Source organism: Balaenoptera ricei, chromosome 3, assembly GCF_028023285.1.
Source record: "Balaenoptera ricei isolate mBalRic1 chromosome 3, mBalRic1.hap2, whole genome shotgun sequence".
NCBI classification, from domain to species: Eukaryota; Metazoa; Chordata; class Mammalia; order Artiodactyla; family Balaenopteridae; genus Balaenoptera; species Balaenoptera ricei.
Genome location: NC_082641.1, coordinates 126956109 through 126970528, shown reverse-complemented (window position 1 = coordinate 126970528; position 14420 = coordinate 126956109). Strand labels below are relative to the sequence as shown.

The 14420-nt window shown below is 50.1% G+C and overlaps 1 protein-coding gene across 3 annotated transcripts in view; it reads right to left on the bottom strand.

Annotated features, from left to right (window-relative positions):
* PPARGC1B (PPARG coactivator 1 beta) overlaps window positions 1-14420 on the bottom strand; it is a 112485-nt gene that overhangs the window by 23560 nt on the left and 74505 nt on the right. For all 3 annotated transcript variants that reach the window (XM_059917487.1, XM_059917486.1, XM_059917488.1), the window contains exons 2-3: window positions 10060-10233; window positions 3063-3278 (exon numbers count right to left, since the gene is read on the bottom strand). In XM_059917487.1, coding sequence (XP_059773470.1) covers window positions 3063-3278; window positions 10060-10233 — 390 coding nt within the window. The remainder of the gene's footprint in view (window positions 1-3062; window positions 3279-10059; window positions 10234-14420) is intronic.

The following is a 14420-nucleotide window of genomic DNA, read 5'->3' as shown; positions in this document are numbered from 1 at the left end:
GCTGCAGCCAGAGACACGGGGAAGCGCACCTCAGGGAGAAGCCTGGCCCAGAGCCAGCCCCTCAGGACCAACCACACCCTGACCCCATCATCACAGGGCCATGGCGGAACACGGGGAGGGCACTTAATGACCTAGAATATGTTCCCAATATATTAAGTACAGAAAGCAGGTTGTCTAACAATCCCAAACCCATACAGGTATCCCAATAAAACGTTAAGTCCTTTTGAGAGTTAATAACCTAAGAGGAATATCTGTGATCTTGAGAAACCCAAACAGATGTTAGGTGATGTCTACCCATCCTACTGTTGAAATGTGATGCACACACTTGATTGGGACATTCTGCATATACTCGCAGTACACATACACCACTTTCTGTGACCTTTCATGAGGTGGGATTCAATCATACAAGAATATATATATACACATCACTTCCAACCCAGCCAGCTGTTTTCACACAAGTGGAAGCTTCTTAAGTTTGTCTGGCTTTTCGAAATTTTCTATAAAAGTTGCTGAGCTTCTGTACCCGGAGGAAAAGTGCTCAGCGTATCCCAGCCAAGAAAGCAGGGAGCTGAGTACACCTGGGGGTTTCGCCGGGGATCCTACCACAGCCAAGGTTGAGAACAAGTCACGAAGCATGATGGGCTTTTGCTACAGCATCAAGTGTTTCCTCAAGGGACATGACCCCTAGGAGGATTGCCAAAGGCCTGGGAACCGAAGTAAAGGTCACTCGCCACTCCCCTAGGAGCTGGATGAGCCACACCACCCTACCTAGACCCCAGACCAACACACACATCTGTGATTCTCTGATGTGGACAGGAAAAGATTCTTAGACCAGAGGCAAGGGACCTGGTTCTGATTCAGTTCAATCCCAGCTCACTGTGAGACCTTGGGCGAGTCCTTTCCCTCTCCTAGCCTTGAGGAAGAGGAAAGGATTGGGAGAAACCAGCCTTGGTTTCTCCAAGGTAGGGGGTATGTGTGTGTGGGTGGGTGTGGGTGGGTGTGTCTGTGTGTGTGTGTCTGTGTCTGTGTGTGTATAAAACAGGGGCAGGTAGACTAAATGGTTGGGTCTTTTTGGACTCAGGGGTCCCTCTAAGAATATGAGAGAAGCTACTGACCTCAGAAAAACACACATATATGTAGAGGTCCACAGGTCCCCATTAGTCCAGAGGTAGACTCTCTGGGACCCACGGCTCCAGGTTAAGAACCGGGTGTCTGTATAAATTCTCAGGGCCTTTCTAGAACTCTGTTGGTATGCGGGGAGTCTAGATGGTGAATCTGTTTCCTGTGTGCCTAGCCCAGTGCCTGAAGCAAAAGTGTCATCTAAGGCATGAGAGGGAACAACCAGTGACCAGCAAGGGTCACTCTCTACCTCTTCCAGGGTGGTCCCTCTCCACAGTCCCATACAGAATTCCTCTGGTTCCAAGACCATCAACACCAGTTGTGCTGGGACTATCACTGAGATAGCACTTATTGAGCCACTTCTTTGTACCAGGCAACTGTTCTAAGTTCTTTATATGTATTAATCTGCTGCACTCCTCCCAACCACCTTTGAGATAAGCACTATTATTAACCCCACCTTACAGACCAGGAAGCTGAGTCAGAGAGAGGCTAGGTGCCTAAGGGACACATAAGCATTCATTGGTGGGGCTGGAAATCAAACCCAGGAGGTCTGATTCTAGTCTGAAAGGAAGCACAACCGCTTATCAACAGGAGCCACAATGTGGGACTGAACGTATGCTTGTATCCGGCACACATAGGTGCTTACTAAATATTTCACACTGCTTTGGGGAACTTGCAGGCAGTGGGAAAGAGGAAAAGGGGTCCTGGACCAGGAGTCAGAGTACCTGAGTTCTAATCCTTGCTGGCACACCAACTTGCTGTGTGACCCTGGGAGAGGCCCTCCCCTCGCTGGGCCTCTATTTCCCCAGAGTCGCACTTTATGGTCACCAAGGGCCTGCCTGGCTCTCACTCTTCACGACCAAAGACCCCTTCCATCTCCAACAGGCTCTGATTTTCCAGCAAAGTCTCGCCAGCCCCTAGGAGCTACAGTGTCGAGGTGGGGAGCCCAAGACAGATAAGCTGTTCCTCACAAGCCAGGACATCTGGCTTTCTGGAGCCCTAAGCCTGAGTTAAGGGAAACTGCTTTCAGCAACTTCTGAGGTCTGGAACCCATTGGAATCTGAAAAAGCTGAGACCTTCTCCCTAGAAACCTGCAATGCCATGTGTACGTTTCTACATTCCACGGACACGCAGGTAGCATTTAACTTTTGCTGGTGGAAGTACGAACTGGTCCAACCTCTTTGGAGGGCAAACTGGAAGTATTTGTCTAAACTGAAAAACCACATATCCTACGACCAAGGAATTCCTTTTCTAGGAATGTATCCACTTACAAGTGGCAAAGGCCAGTAACAGGACACAGACTGAAGCAATGGAACAATAAAGGAGTTGAAACAATGTACATATCTGCCAACCAGGGAACTGGTTAAAGAAGTATGGTACATCCCTATGAAGGAACACTATGTAGCCAACAAAAAGGATAAAACAGAGATACCTCTGCTCATTTGAAAGAGTTCCCAAGACACACAATTCACTTGAGAAAAGCAAGGTGCAGGGCAGTATATAATGGAGGCTTCCTTTTGTAGTTAAAAAGAAAAGTGGAAGAGGAAAGTCACACAACAGATCAGTAACCATGGTTACTTCTAAGGAAGGAAAAAACAATTATGAGATGGGTTAGGAGGTTTTGCTTTTAACTATCCATACTCCCTGCTTGAATTTTTACTGTGTGTGTATGCGTAATCTTTAGGAAAATGTTTGCATTTAATTTCAAGGGTTTAACACACACTTAGGGTCAATCCACGAAATCCCAAAGGGCCTACAGTGTTGCAGGCGAAGCCCAGGGAGGCCTCCCATGGCCAGTCCAGGCTGTCTGCCCTGAACCCTTGCCAGTGATGCACGGAGACCCCTGCAGGGGCTGGAGCTGGTTTCCCAGCACCCACCACCTCTACCACCAGACACCACATCTCAAGCCACCACCATCACTTCAGTTGGAAACAGATTCTCACCAGCGAGAGCTCATCCACTTCAGGGGCCGAGGCTGGGGCCCTCTCCAGGGAGGGGCTGGGGGGCGCAGATGAGGGGACAGGAGAAGCAGAAGCACAGGAAGGTGCGTCTCCATCATCCAGGGCTGGGAAGGCGGCCAGATGCACAACATCTTCGGGGATGTCATCCAGGGTTTTGGTGAGTGCTGCCAGGAGGGCCTCATTCTCACTGTCGATTATCTGCAGTGAGCAGAGAGGCAGAGAGGGCACACGGTTAGTCAACGCCTTGGGCTCAGTGACTTTGTGTAGAAATCTGCTCTGTACACACAGCTGCACTGCCATCACCCTCCCGCCAAATCCACTCAGATCCTCTCAGTTTGCTGGGACAGCAGATGCCCAAGAAATGTGCTATGGACTCCAGGAATCAAAGAAGTTTACGAGCAGGCAGCAGGTGGAACTGGAAAGGGGCTTGGCCTAGGAGCCCCAGTCTGGACTCTGTTGCTCATCAGCATGTGACCCCAGGCCCAGGGCTGTCCACGTGAGGGACGCCCGTCCCCTCCTCTAAGGACAGCCGCTTCAACCACGGCCTCCCGCGTCCAAACCCCTGGACAGAGCCCTGAGGCTGGTCTATGCCAATGGTAGCCCCAGGTCAGTCTCTCTGACCCTGGGGCCCAGGCAGGTGGTAGAAAGGCTGGAAGCTTCAAGGTTCACCCGTGACAGTGAAAGCAGAGCAATAGGAAAACAGCTACCATTCCCCTGTGGGTTCCCGGGGCTTGCTGCCTCATTCACTCATGGAGGGGCAGTTAGTGCAGTGGCTAGGAGCCTGGGCTCTGGAACTGGGGCTGAATCCCAGATCTCACATTTATCAACTGTAACAACAATACCTACTTCATAAGGTTATTGTCAAGGACTGAGTTAACATATGTAAGATGCTTAGAAAACAGTGCCTGGCACCTAACAAGCACTCATTACTACTATTACTACTACTACTACTACTACTACTACTATGATTCCTGCTATGATGGTGATGATGATGATGGTGATGATGGTGGTGATGATGATGGTGGTGGTGGTGGTGATGATGATGGTGATGATGGTGGTGGTGATGATGGTGATGATGGTGGTGGTGGTGATGTTGATGGTGGTGGTGGTGGTGGTGATGGTGATGGTGATGATGATGGTGATGATGGTGGTGGTGGTGATGGTGATGATGGTGGTGGTGGTGATGTTGATGGTGGTAGTGGTGGTGGTGATGGTGATGGTGGTGATGATGGTGGTGGTGATGATGGTGATGTTGGTGGTGGTGGTGATAGTGGTGATGTTGATGGTGGTGGTGGTGGTGGTGGTGGTGGTGGTGGTGGGGATGATGGTGGTGGTGGTGGTGGGGGGGGGTGATGGTGATGATGATAATGATGGCGGCAGTGGGCAATTCCTCCCCCGCCTCCGTTCTCCTACCACATATGTACTGAATGGCTACTCTGTGCCTGGTGTTGTCTGGGCACTGGTAACACAGCATCCCAAGACTGGTACAGCCCCTGTCCTCATGGAGTTTACCCTCCAGTGGAGAAAACAATTAAACAAGGAAACAAAATCAGATCATTTCAGAGAGTGAGAAAGCCTGGGAAAAAAACAAAAGGAAGCTGTGATGGAGAATAAGAAGGTGAAGATTCATAGGCTATTTACAGTGGTCAAAGAAGGCTGCTCTGAGCAGCTAATACTGAAACTTAGGCTTGAAAGATGAGAAGGAACCAGCCAGGCAAAAAGCTGAGGAAAGAAGATTCCAGGCAGAGAGAAAACCTAGTGCCAAGGCCAGGGACAAAGAATTTGGCTGATGAGAGGAATAGAGAGGCTTTGTAAATACTGCCTCAGGTAAACCCCACAATAACCTCTGAGGGGAAGGATACTATTCCCATCACCATTTTGCATTTGAGGAAACTGAGGCCCATAGAGGTTGACCAACGTGTCCTGGGTACGTTGCATTCATTCACACAGCAAATCCAGGGCAGAGGCAGGGCTTACACGGAGCACAGCGCACACACATGAACCAAGAAGCTTCCTTCCCTGATGTCTCAGACATAACACGAGGGTCACCGTGCACACTCCCAGCCCACCGACAGATACCAGCCCACCAGCCCTGGGGCACAGAGATCACACTGCTATTAGGTGAGGCACCAAGCGCCTCATTCAGTAAACCCTGGCTGCTGGGCCTGTTCTGGCAGGAGGCAATTCTGTCACATGATGCCTTCCCCAGCACTCTTTCCCATCCCAGGTCAGGATGTTTATCCTTTCTTCAGGAAGTTCATTCGAAATACACATGTCGTGACGGCCTTTTGGCTGCACGAAATCTGTTCCAGGCCTTGCAGCCGGAGCAGCAGCTGAGTAATTCGAAGGGGGTACATGGGGAGAAGAGAAAAAATGTGTTTGTAATTTTGGAACAGAACTAAGAATAAAAGAAAAGGTCAAAAGGTTTTGGTTGAGCCTGACCCGGGCCCTGGGGATGGGAGTCCAAGGGCAGATCCAGGCCCAAGAACTCTGGTTCGGGAATGCAATCGGGCTCAAGTGGCAGCCCCTCATTCCCATCCTCAGGCCAGAACCCCAACCCTGTGTTCCCAGAGCAATCTGTCCAGCCTGATGGGGAGTTAAGATCTTGGGACCTGGGACTCAGGGACCACTCTTGGGGCTGACCGTGGCAGCAGCTCTGCCACTGACAGGGTGATCCTGGGCAAGTCATTTCCCTCTTCAAAGCCTTGCTGATTTCCGGTAAACGGGAAGACAGGATCCCTGGTTGGCTTCCCTCCAAAGGCTACTAGGAAGGCCAGTTTGGAGGCAGTGACACAAGGGCTCTGTGCAATGTTCCTGGGTCTAGCTCAGTGCCTGGGGCATGGGAGGCTCCAGGCAGATTTGCTGAATGGAAGAATGAGTGAACCGAACAATGAACTCTGACCACTGGGGAGAGACTGAGATTAGCGTCTCAAAAAACAGATTCTAGAGGGAAGTTATTCAGAAACGATGTCATCAGCACTGGATGGAATGAGGGTTCCCTCTTTCACAGGGAGAGGAGCATGGCCCAGAGATATTCTGAATTATCACAACTATCAGAGCTGGAAGGGCCTTCAGGGATCACGTAGTGACCAGGGATGTCAAACACGCAGCCTGCGTGCTACTGTCCCCATCCCTCCCCCCAACCCCGCCATGTCGCTAACCAATGTGGCTCTTGTTCCTTCCACCTTTCTGAACACAACCCTCCAGGCAACACCGCCGATACACCTCAGTTGGAACTCATGAGGAAGCCTATTTGCCATTCTTTTGGGGGTGGGGGGAATGAAGGTCCAGGAAAGAGACTTGCCAAGGTCACACAGCAAGTCAGGAAGGGCTGGGGAGGATGGTCAAGGACTTACTAGGTGCCAGGCATGGTGCTGAAAGGAATGCCAGATGGCAGAGACCCCAAGGAGCTCCAGTAGGTTGAGTAAAAACAAAATGACTGACAGAAGGTCTCCTCGCTCTCTCCTCAGCCCTCCCTGGGCTGCTCCAGCTCTGGAATAGCCAGGCAGGGTTGTGGGTCCTGACCCTGTCTGGGAAGAAAGTCCATTCCTGCCCTCGGCATCGTGCCATCAGCGCCCTAGGATAACACATCACAGGGAGCCACGCCGCCCCTCTCCTCTTCCCGGGCCCATTAGCTCAGCTCTCCCGGCTCCGCTTAGAAACAAAGCGCAAATTAATGGAGAGTTAATCAGCTGAGGCAGGGATATTAATAGACTTGGCTCCACCCTCAACCTTCCTGAGCTCTCTTAGGCTGAAGGAAAAGGAACCTGCAAGAAACCTGAGGGAGAACGCTTCATTCTGAGTGCCTAGAGGAGCTTGAAGGAATGACACAGAACAGAATTTAGGCTATCAGGGCCAGAAGAACACTCAGAAATCGTCTGCCGTTCCAGGGCTCAACTGGGGTGCAGGAAACCCAGGAAATCAGTTTCCCTTCCTTTTTTCTGGGGGTGGGTCCACAGATGTCATCAGGGTCTAAAAGGACCCAGTGACTCTCTCCCTACAACAGATTAAGAACCACTGATCTGATCCATGCTCGTTCTTCACTTCTCACCTGGGGAAACTGAGGCCCAACAGTGAGGAGCTACTAGCCCAAGGCCACATGGCACACGGTGATAGAACCAGACACCGGCTTCCTCCAAAAATACTTACTAAGTTTAGCCTATTGTGACCCTGGCCCTAGGGACTCTGGGCACACAGAAACGGAAGGCGCTGTCCCTGCCCCCAAGCAGTTGTCAACTCTTGTAAGGGTAGCTGTTCTCCACTCTCCCTGTTTCCATAGTGATGGTACCACCTGACTTGTGAGAACACGGCTCTGACACAAGGCAGCATGGCTCTATGACTGCCACTGGTCAGCTAAGGACTCTGTCCCAGTTAGTGGCAGAGGGGGTATTAGAACCTCTGGCCCCTGTATCCCAGCTCAAGGACTCTGGAATGGGTCGTGTCTGGTCCTCGGCAGGAAGGAAACTATTACAATCAGTTTCTTCATTCAACACATATGATTGAGTCTTTTCGATGCGCAAGGGCCCCACAGAAAAACAAAACGCTGTTTGTCCTCAAGGAGCTCGAAGTCTGAAGGTCACAGGCATGCACGTACACAGGATGGGAGCCCAGAGAGGAAGTGACTGACCACCTGCCTTAGGAGGGGCTAACATGACAGCTGGGTGTCGAAGGATTTATTCATATGATAAATATTTTTTAAACCCCAGGAAAGTGCCGGGCTCCATGCAGAGCCCTGGGGATATAACAATGCACAGCGCTGTATCAGCCCCCAAGCTCAGGGGCTTTATGATGGGGGAGGGGGGAGGGAGGAATCAGGCACTAATCACCTAATCACCGCACAGAGGCGCACCGGTGTGTAATGGGTGGACCAGAGGTGGAGTGCGGGCCATGAAGGGGAGAGGGGCTGGGTGGGCAGAGTTCTGCCTCAGTCCTAACCATCTGTGAAGATTCTCCTGCCTTCCTTGCTGTGCTAAGAGCCCAAGGGCCATACCAAGGCTGACTTGTGTCTGAGACCATTTCATGCACATAGTAGGACCTTGGCAGGAGCTTACTAGTGGGTCTGGCCAGTCTCTGAGTAGGTGAGGCCTGTACAGTTTAGGTGGGGATGGTCTCCCCGCAGCATCTAAACCCCTCTCACTCATCAGCTCTCCATAACCTGAAAGCATTTCCTGGAAGTTGGCCCCCTCTGAGGGAGGGGGTAGCATAGCGTAGTTAACCCCATTGTTGTGAGAAAGAGTGGAGGTCCTGGAAAAGAGCCAGAATTAGAGCCCAGCCCTCCTGATCCTCATAGGGTTGGCAAAGAGGTTATACAGCAGCGAGGGGTTTGGGGTCCTGTGTTAAGAGTCTACACTCTGACCCTTCCTAACTCTATGGCCTTGGGCAAGTTACTTAACCTCTCTGACCGTCACTTTCCTCACCTGTAAAATGGGTTACTGATAGTTTTTCTACCGACAGGTTAGAATAATCTTGGGAAAAATCCAACTCCTTAACATGGCCCGGAAGAGCCTGCATGATCTGGCCCCTCCTAGCCCACCTCTACCCCCCCTCAACTATTTCCTGGCACTTTCCCCTTAGCTACTGCTCCAGCCCTTCGGGTCCCAACACAGCAAGCTTTCCTGCTTCCTGGCTCTGTGATCATTACTCATCATGTGACTCCTCCTCCTCATCCTTCAGCTGAAGCAGCTCCTCCTTGGAAAGGCCTTTCCTGACCACCCAGCCTTTAGACGCTCTTCTCATCCCAGGTTTATTCTTACTGTGCCCATGTCACAAGTGACCACTGTTTTGTTTATGTATTACCTGATCTAGGGTCAGTCTTCCCTCTAGACCATAAGAGTCCACTGTTGAACACAGTGTCTGACACATACAGGGAGCTCCATAAACATTTCTAGAAGGAATGATACAATCTGTCAGGAGTACTATTTGAGATGATGTTCATGGCACACTGACTTGGCACATGGTATGTTAGTATTATTGTTGTTGCTGTTGTTATTATTATTATTATATTGCCAGACATCATCATCATCATCATCATCATCCTGCCAGACAGACACAGGGAGCTATGGCTTCTTCCTCCAATCTCTATAGGGGAGCATATTTCAAGGAAAGAATAATGAGTCCAAATGTACCCATCACCCAGCTTCAACGTGGGCAATCATATTTCACTTATTACCCTCCATGCCATGCACCCACACCCACAAACACAAATGCATGTAGGGATTGCTTTGTTCTGATGCAAATCCCAGACATCACATTACCCCATGTTCGAGGGCTTCTTAAAGGAAATGTGCCTCCAAAGCTGAGAACAGAGGCAGATGCATAGATATGCACAGATATGCACTGCGGTTCTTGACACTGCCTCTTTTTAAAGAACCTCTAGGCTCCAATTGAAAAATGGAGATAACTATACTCCTGTATGTGAGTTGTTAAGAAAATTAAGTGAGTTAATATACACAAACAGGGACAGTCCTGCCACAGAGAATGTGAGTCATTCCCATTATGGCGTCAGCATGGTTATAAAGCTCTGGCTCAGGAGCCAGGCAAACTGGGTTTAAATCCAGTTCAGCTACTGACCAGGTAAATCACCCTAGGCCTGTGACTAAACTTCTTCAAGCCTCAGTTTCCTCATCTGTAAAATGGGGGAATAATCTCACCTGCTTCACAGGGTGGGAATGAGAGTTCAGTGTGACCATACAGGGAAGGGAGGCCTTGGAACCCGCCTTGGCTCACAGAGGGACTCGGTTCTGACTGGGGGCATAGAGAGAGCAGCTCTTCCGAGCCCTCACTTCCCAGGGGCGATAACACAGCCTAAGGGGGCAAGAGCTGCCCAAGATCAAGTGCAGACCCGGGACATGAGACAGGGTCCCAAGAGCTTTGGTGGATGAGGAGACTTCTTTGCATGAGCAAGTGTAGAAGAAGATGGCTCAGGGCAGAGCCAGGCTTTTAGGGGCAGAGAGAGGCAGCGAGGTTCCGGAGGGCATACCTGGAAGAGCTCCGGATCGTCAGGGCTGTACTGGCTGGGTTCAGTCTCGGAGTTCTCCGGGCGCCACTGCAGCTCCTCAAAGCAGGTGGCTGAGTCAAAGTCGCTGGCGTCCAGCTGGGAGAGGTCTAGCTCCGGAAAGTCAGCGCAGAGTTGCTCCTCCCCAGATCCCCCGCCCTGAGGAGACAGGAAGGAAGGAGGCGGGTCAGAGCTGGGCTTGGTTAGACCCCAGCAGGGACCCTCTTACTCAGGATGCTGCCAGTCTGAACCTGTGGCTGCCTTCGTCCGAGGCCCGATTTTGCCAAGCGACCAAGAAATGTAAAGCCGCATCCTCTTGCAACTGTTGCACCTACCATGAGCTAAGTCAGGCCCTGGCAGTACAAATCCCCCTTCCTGCTGCTCCGTCCCCGCCTCCTCTGCACTCCTATACACCCCTCAAAGCCCTGCCCGCGTAGCACCTCTATTCTCTTACCAGAAATATTTTGTTGAAAACTTTATTACAACCTATAAATGGAGATCTATTCCTTTATACAACTGCTTCCACCTGAAAGGGGATTTCCGGAAGGCAACAAGCCCTCTATATGAATAATGAAACAACAAAAAGCAGTAATAACAAGAGATGACATCATTGAATGATTGCTGTGTTTTGGAAGAACACTCACCCATGTTCTCAGGAATATTTGTAATGTCTAAAGTGTGGAAGACCACCCATCAGTAGACAATAGGTAAGTAAAGCTATAATCACCTATATCATAGAACAGTGCTGTAGAAAAGAATGAGGCCATTATGTATGTTCTCCATGGCATGTTAAATAAAATACTAAACTGCAGAATATCAGCAGGTAAAATATTACCCCACATGTGTAAAGAGAATGGGACAGACTCAAACTACACACTTCTCATGATAATACGTATGAGAATACTGTGCCAGTACACAGGAAAAGGTCTAGAAAGCCATAAACCCACCTGCCAGTGGTGGGTTGGGTAGAAGGGAGTCATGGAGGACCTGGTAACAGTACCGACCGAACTGGTGCTTCTCAGAGGGTGGTCCCAGGACCGGCAGGGGCAGAACCACCTGGGAACCTATTAGAAATAATGAAGATTCTCAGGCCTAACCCCAGACCTATGGACTCAGAAGGTAATCACCTTCTCACCCTGGTCTCCCAAGTTTAACAGTTACCAACAGAAGGGCTGCCTTGCAGATTCAGAAACAGCCTGAGTGGGGAGGCTAACACAGAAACAGGATACCACAGGCGCTGGGGTCTGACAGACCTGAATCATAATCCCCATTCACCAGCTGTGATGCCTTAGGCAAGTCCCTTCACCTCTCTGAAGCTCAACTGTCTCATCTGTAAAATGGAACAACAACTGTCTCATACAGTTAATATTAAAGGAGGCAGTGCGGTAGCCTGGCTTGGTAAGTTGCTCAATAATGGTAGTGAGCAGTAATGACAACAAATTTTTAAAAATAATAAGAACAACAGAGTTTCATGGCAGGCAGAGGAGGGTGGAACCTCTTTAGTGAACAGAGACAGGCTTGTGTGACACTTAAGAGAAATAGGTTTTATCCAGACCTTTTCCTTAATTGTTCCCACTTACTAGGCCTCATAAATTATGAATAAATGTATATTATTAGCTCAACTTGACACAGGAAAAAGGCTTTTATCCGAATTTGGGTCAAATGTCTTAATTGGCATTTTGCAAGAATCCTGCACACACGGGCAGCACCGGGGCTGGGTTCTCCCAAGCGGCCAGTCCCTGCTCTCAGGCCAGGCAGCACGGTGCCCAGAGAGTATGTCTCCAGGGACATCCCTGACCACGCCTGCCCTCCATCTGCCCGGTCTTTCTCCAATCCACTTGTGTTCAACATCCATGAATACTAAGTCCTGCGTCACTCCAGTGAGGATTCTCAGCCCCCTCCTGGGGCTGCCAATCTTCCCCTGCCCAGTTGGACTCTGGGGGTACAGTGGTCTTGCCTGTTCTAGACGGATGATTGGTTTGTTTCTAGGTTTTGGCTGTGATGAACAAGCCTATAATACTTGTGTACAAGTCTTTGTGTGGACCTGTGTTTTTATTTCTCTTGGGTGAATCTCTAGGAGTGGAATTGCTGGGTCCTATGGTAAGCGTATGTGTAACTTGATTAAAAACTACAAAATTGCTCTCCAAAGTGGCGGTGCCATTGCACACTCCCACCAGCCGTATGAGTTTCTATAGTTCCACGCCCTCAACAGAACTTGGTGTTGTTAGTATTTAAATTTGAGGCGTGCATGATAGCGGGGGCCTACAAGCATTTATTAAATGCTACTGTGAGCCAGGCACTGTGATGTATAAGACTCAGTTCTTTCCTTCATTTGTTGACATCTCAGTGGGGGAAGAAAACACATAAATATTTCATTACAGATTGTGCTAGTGCCACGAAAGAAACAAACCAGGTGCACTGATGGAGGACAAGAGAAGGAGGGGAATCTACTTAGACGGGGTGACAGAAGGCTTCCTGGAGGAGCTGACGTCTGGTTTGAGACCTGAAGGAGAAGCCAGGCAGTGGAAAATGTGGAGAAGAAGGTTCTAGGCAGAGAGGACCCAGCAAAGTCAAAGATCCAGATGGGGACCAAGCCTAGAGAATGGGGCACTGACCAAAGGCCAGTGAGGCTGCAGCTCAGCCCTAGAGTAGGGGGAGAGAGAGGATGCCTTCAGAGAGGCAGGTGGAGGCCGGGTCAGGTAGGGATTGAAGGGATTTGGGTTTTACACCAAGTGTGATGGGGGTGGGAAGCAGGCAGATGGGTTAGGCCGGTGTAGCATCCAGGAGAGGAGCAGGTGGTGGGGCTGGGAGGACAGCACCGAGGGCCTGTGGAGCAGGAGGGAAGGCCAAAAGTAGACAGACAAGGATGCTAGGCAGCTAGGGCCTCCCTGGGCAGCAAAGCCCCAGCTATAAGCTCTCTGGGGAGCTCTTTCTATATGTTCTAGAACCAGCCCGTGCTAGTAACTCAGAGCAGCCACCTCTACAGGACTTGCTTTTTGAGTCTTAGAAACAGCTCTTAAATCAGAGTTCCAGAGTCCCAGACCAGCCAGGAACCAGCAGCCCTGAGAGGTTGTCCATGCAAGTCTTTGTGGACAGTTCCGGAGACCGAGGCGCCTTCAAGAACTAGTTATGGATATGTGTGCACAGTGCCTGTGCGTGCAAGGAATTTAGACTTAACTTCTAGCCCTTCACAGACACAGCTAAGAACTCCTGACCTGGTTGGTCTACCTCCTTCACTTTGCACCTATGGAAACTGAGGCCCAAGGAGGATAATGGATTTGCTCAGGGTTATCCAATGAGTGTCCTTCCCATGAAAGCCATGCCCCCTCCTTTACAAAATGCCCATCAAGTGGCCATGACTACTGCACTTATTGATTACCCAGAGCAGCTTGACATACTCAAAGTGTACCCAGGGCATAAAAATAAAGAAACCTCAGCTTCAATGCCTTGTCAATTAGGGATGAGGCCACTCTCCAGCTAAAAACCATTAAACATTGCATTAATAGTGATTTCTCTGGCCCTCTCCATATTTAGAGAGGCTTTTGAAGGGGTGCCTCAGGTGACCCAGCTCTCTTTGAAAGGTCTGACTTGAGGCCTTCCTGCTCTGTACTGGGCAGCCCCAGCAGGACCCACCCATGGAATGGGAGGTGGGGGTCACAGCACAGGCTAAGCCACTGCTATTACTGAGCACTTTCTATATGCCAAGGGCCACACTAAGTGTCTTATATACATCCTCTCAGCAGATTCTTATAACGACGCTACAGGGCAGGGGTCACTGTCCCCATGTCACTAATCAGGAAACTCAGAGATCCAGTCACTTGTATTAGTTTGCCAGGGCTGTCGTAAAAAAGCACCACAGACTGTGTGGCTTAAACAACAGAAATATTTTTCCTCCCAGTTCTGGAGGCTAGAAGTCTGAGATCAAGATGCTGGCAGGGTTGGCTCCTTCTGAGGCCTCTCTTGTTGGCTAGTGGATGGCAGCTTGTCCCTGTGTCTCTTCCCATTGCCTTCCCTCTACGTGTGCCTGTCTCTATCCCAATGTCCCCTTAGATTAGGCCCACCCTAACGACCTCATTTTAACTTGATTGCCTCTGTAAAGACCCTATCTCCAAATAAGGTCGCATTCTGAGGTACTGGGGCTTAGGACGCCAAGATACCTTTGTATGGAGGACACAGTTCAACCCATAGCACCCAGGGTCCCAGAAAGGTAAAGCTGAGATTCAAACCCCAGGTCTCCTGGCTCCCTAACAAAGCCTGTGCCATTGCCCGACATCCTGCTTCTGAACGTGAGAAGGAACGTTTAAGACCATTTATTCCCATTTATGGATGGGGAGACGGAGCTTTGG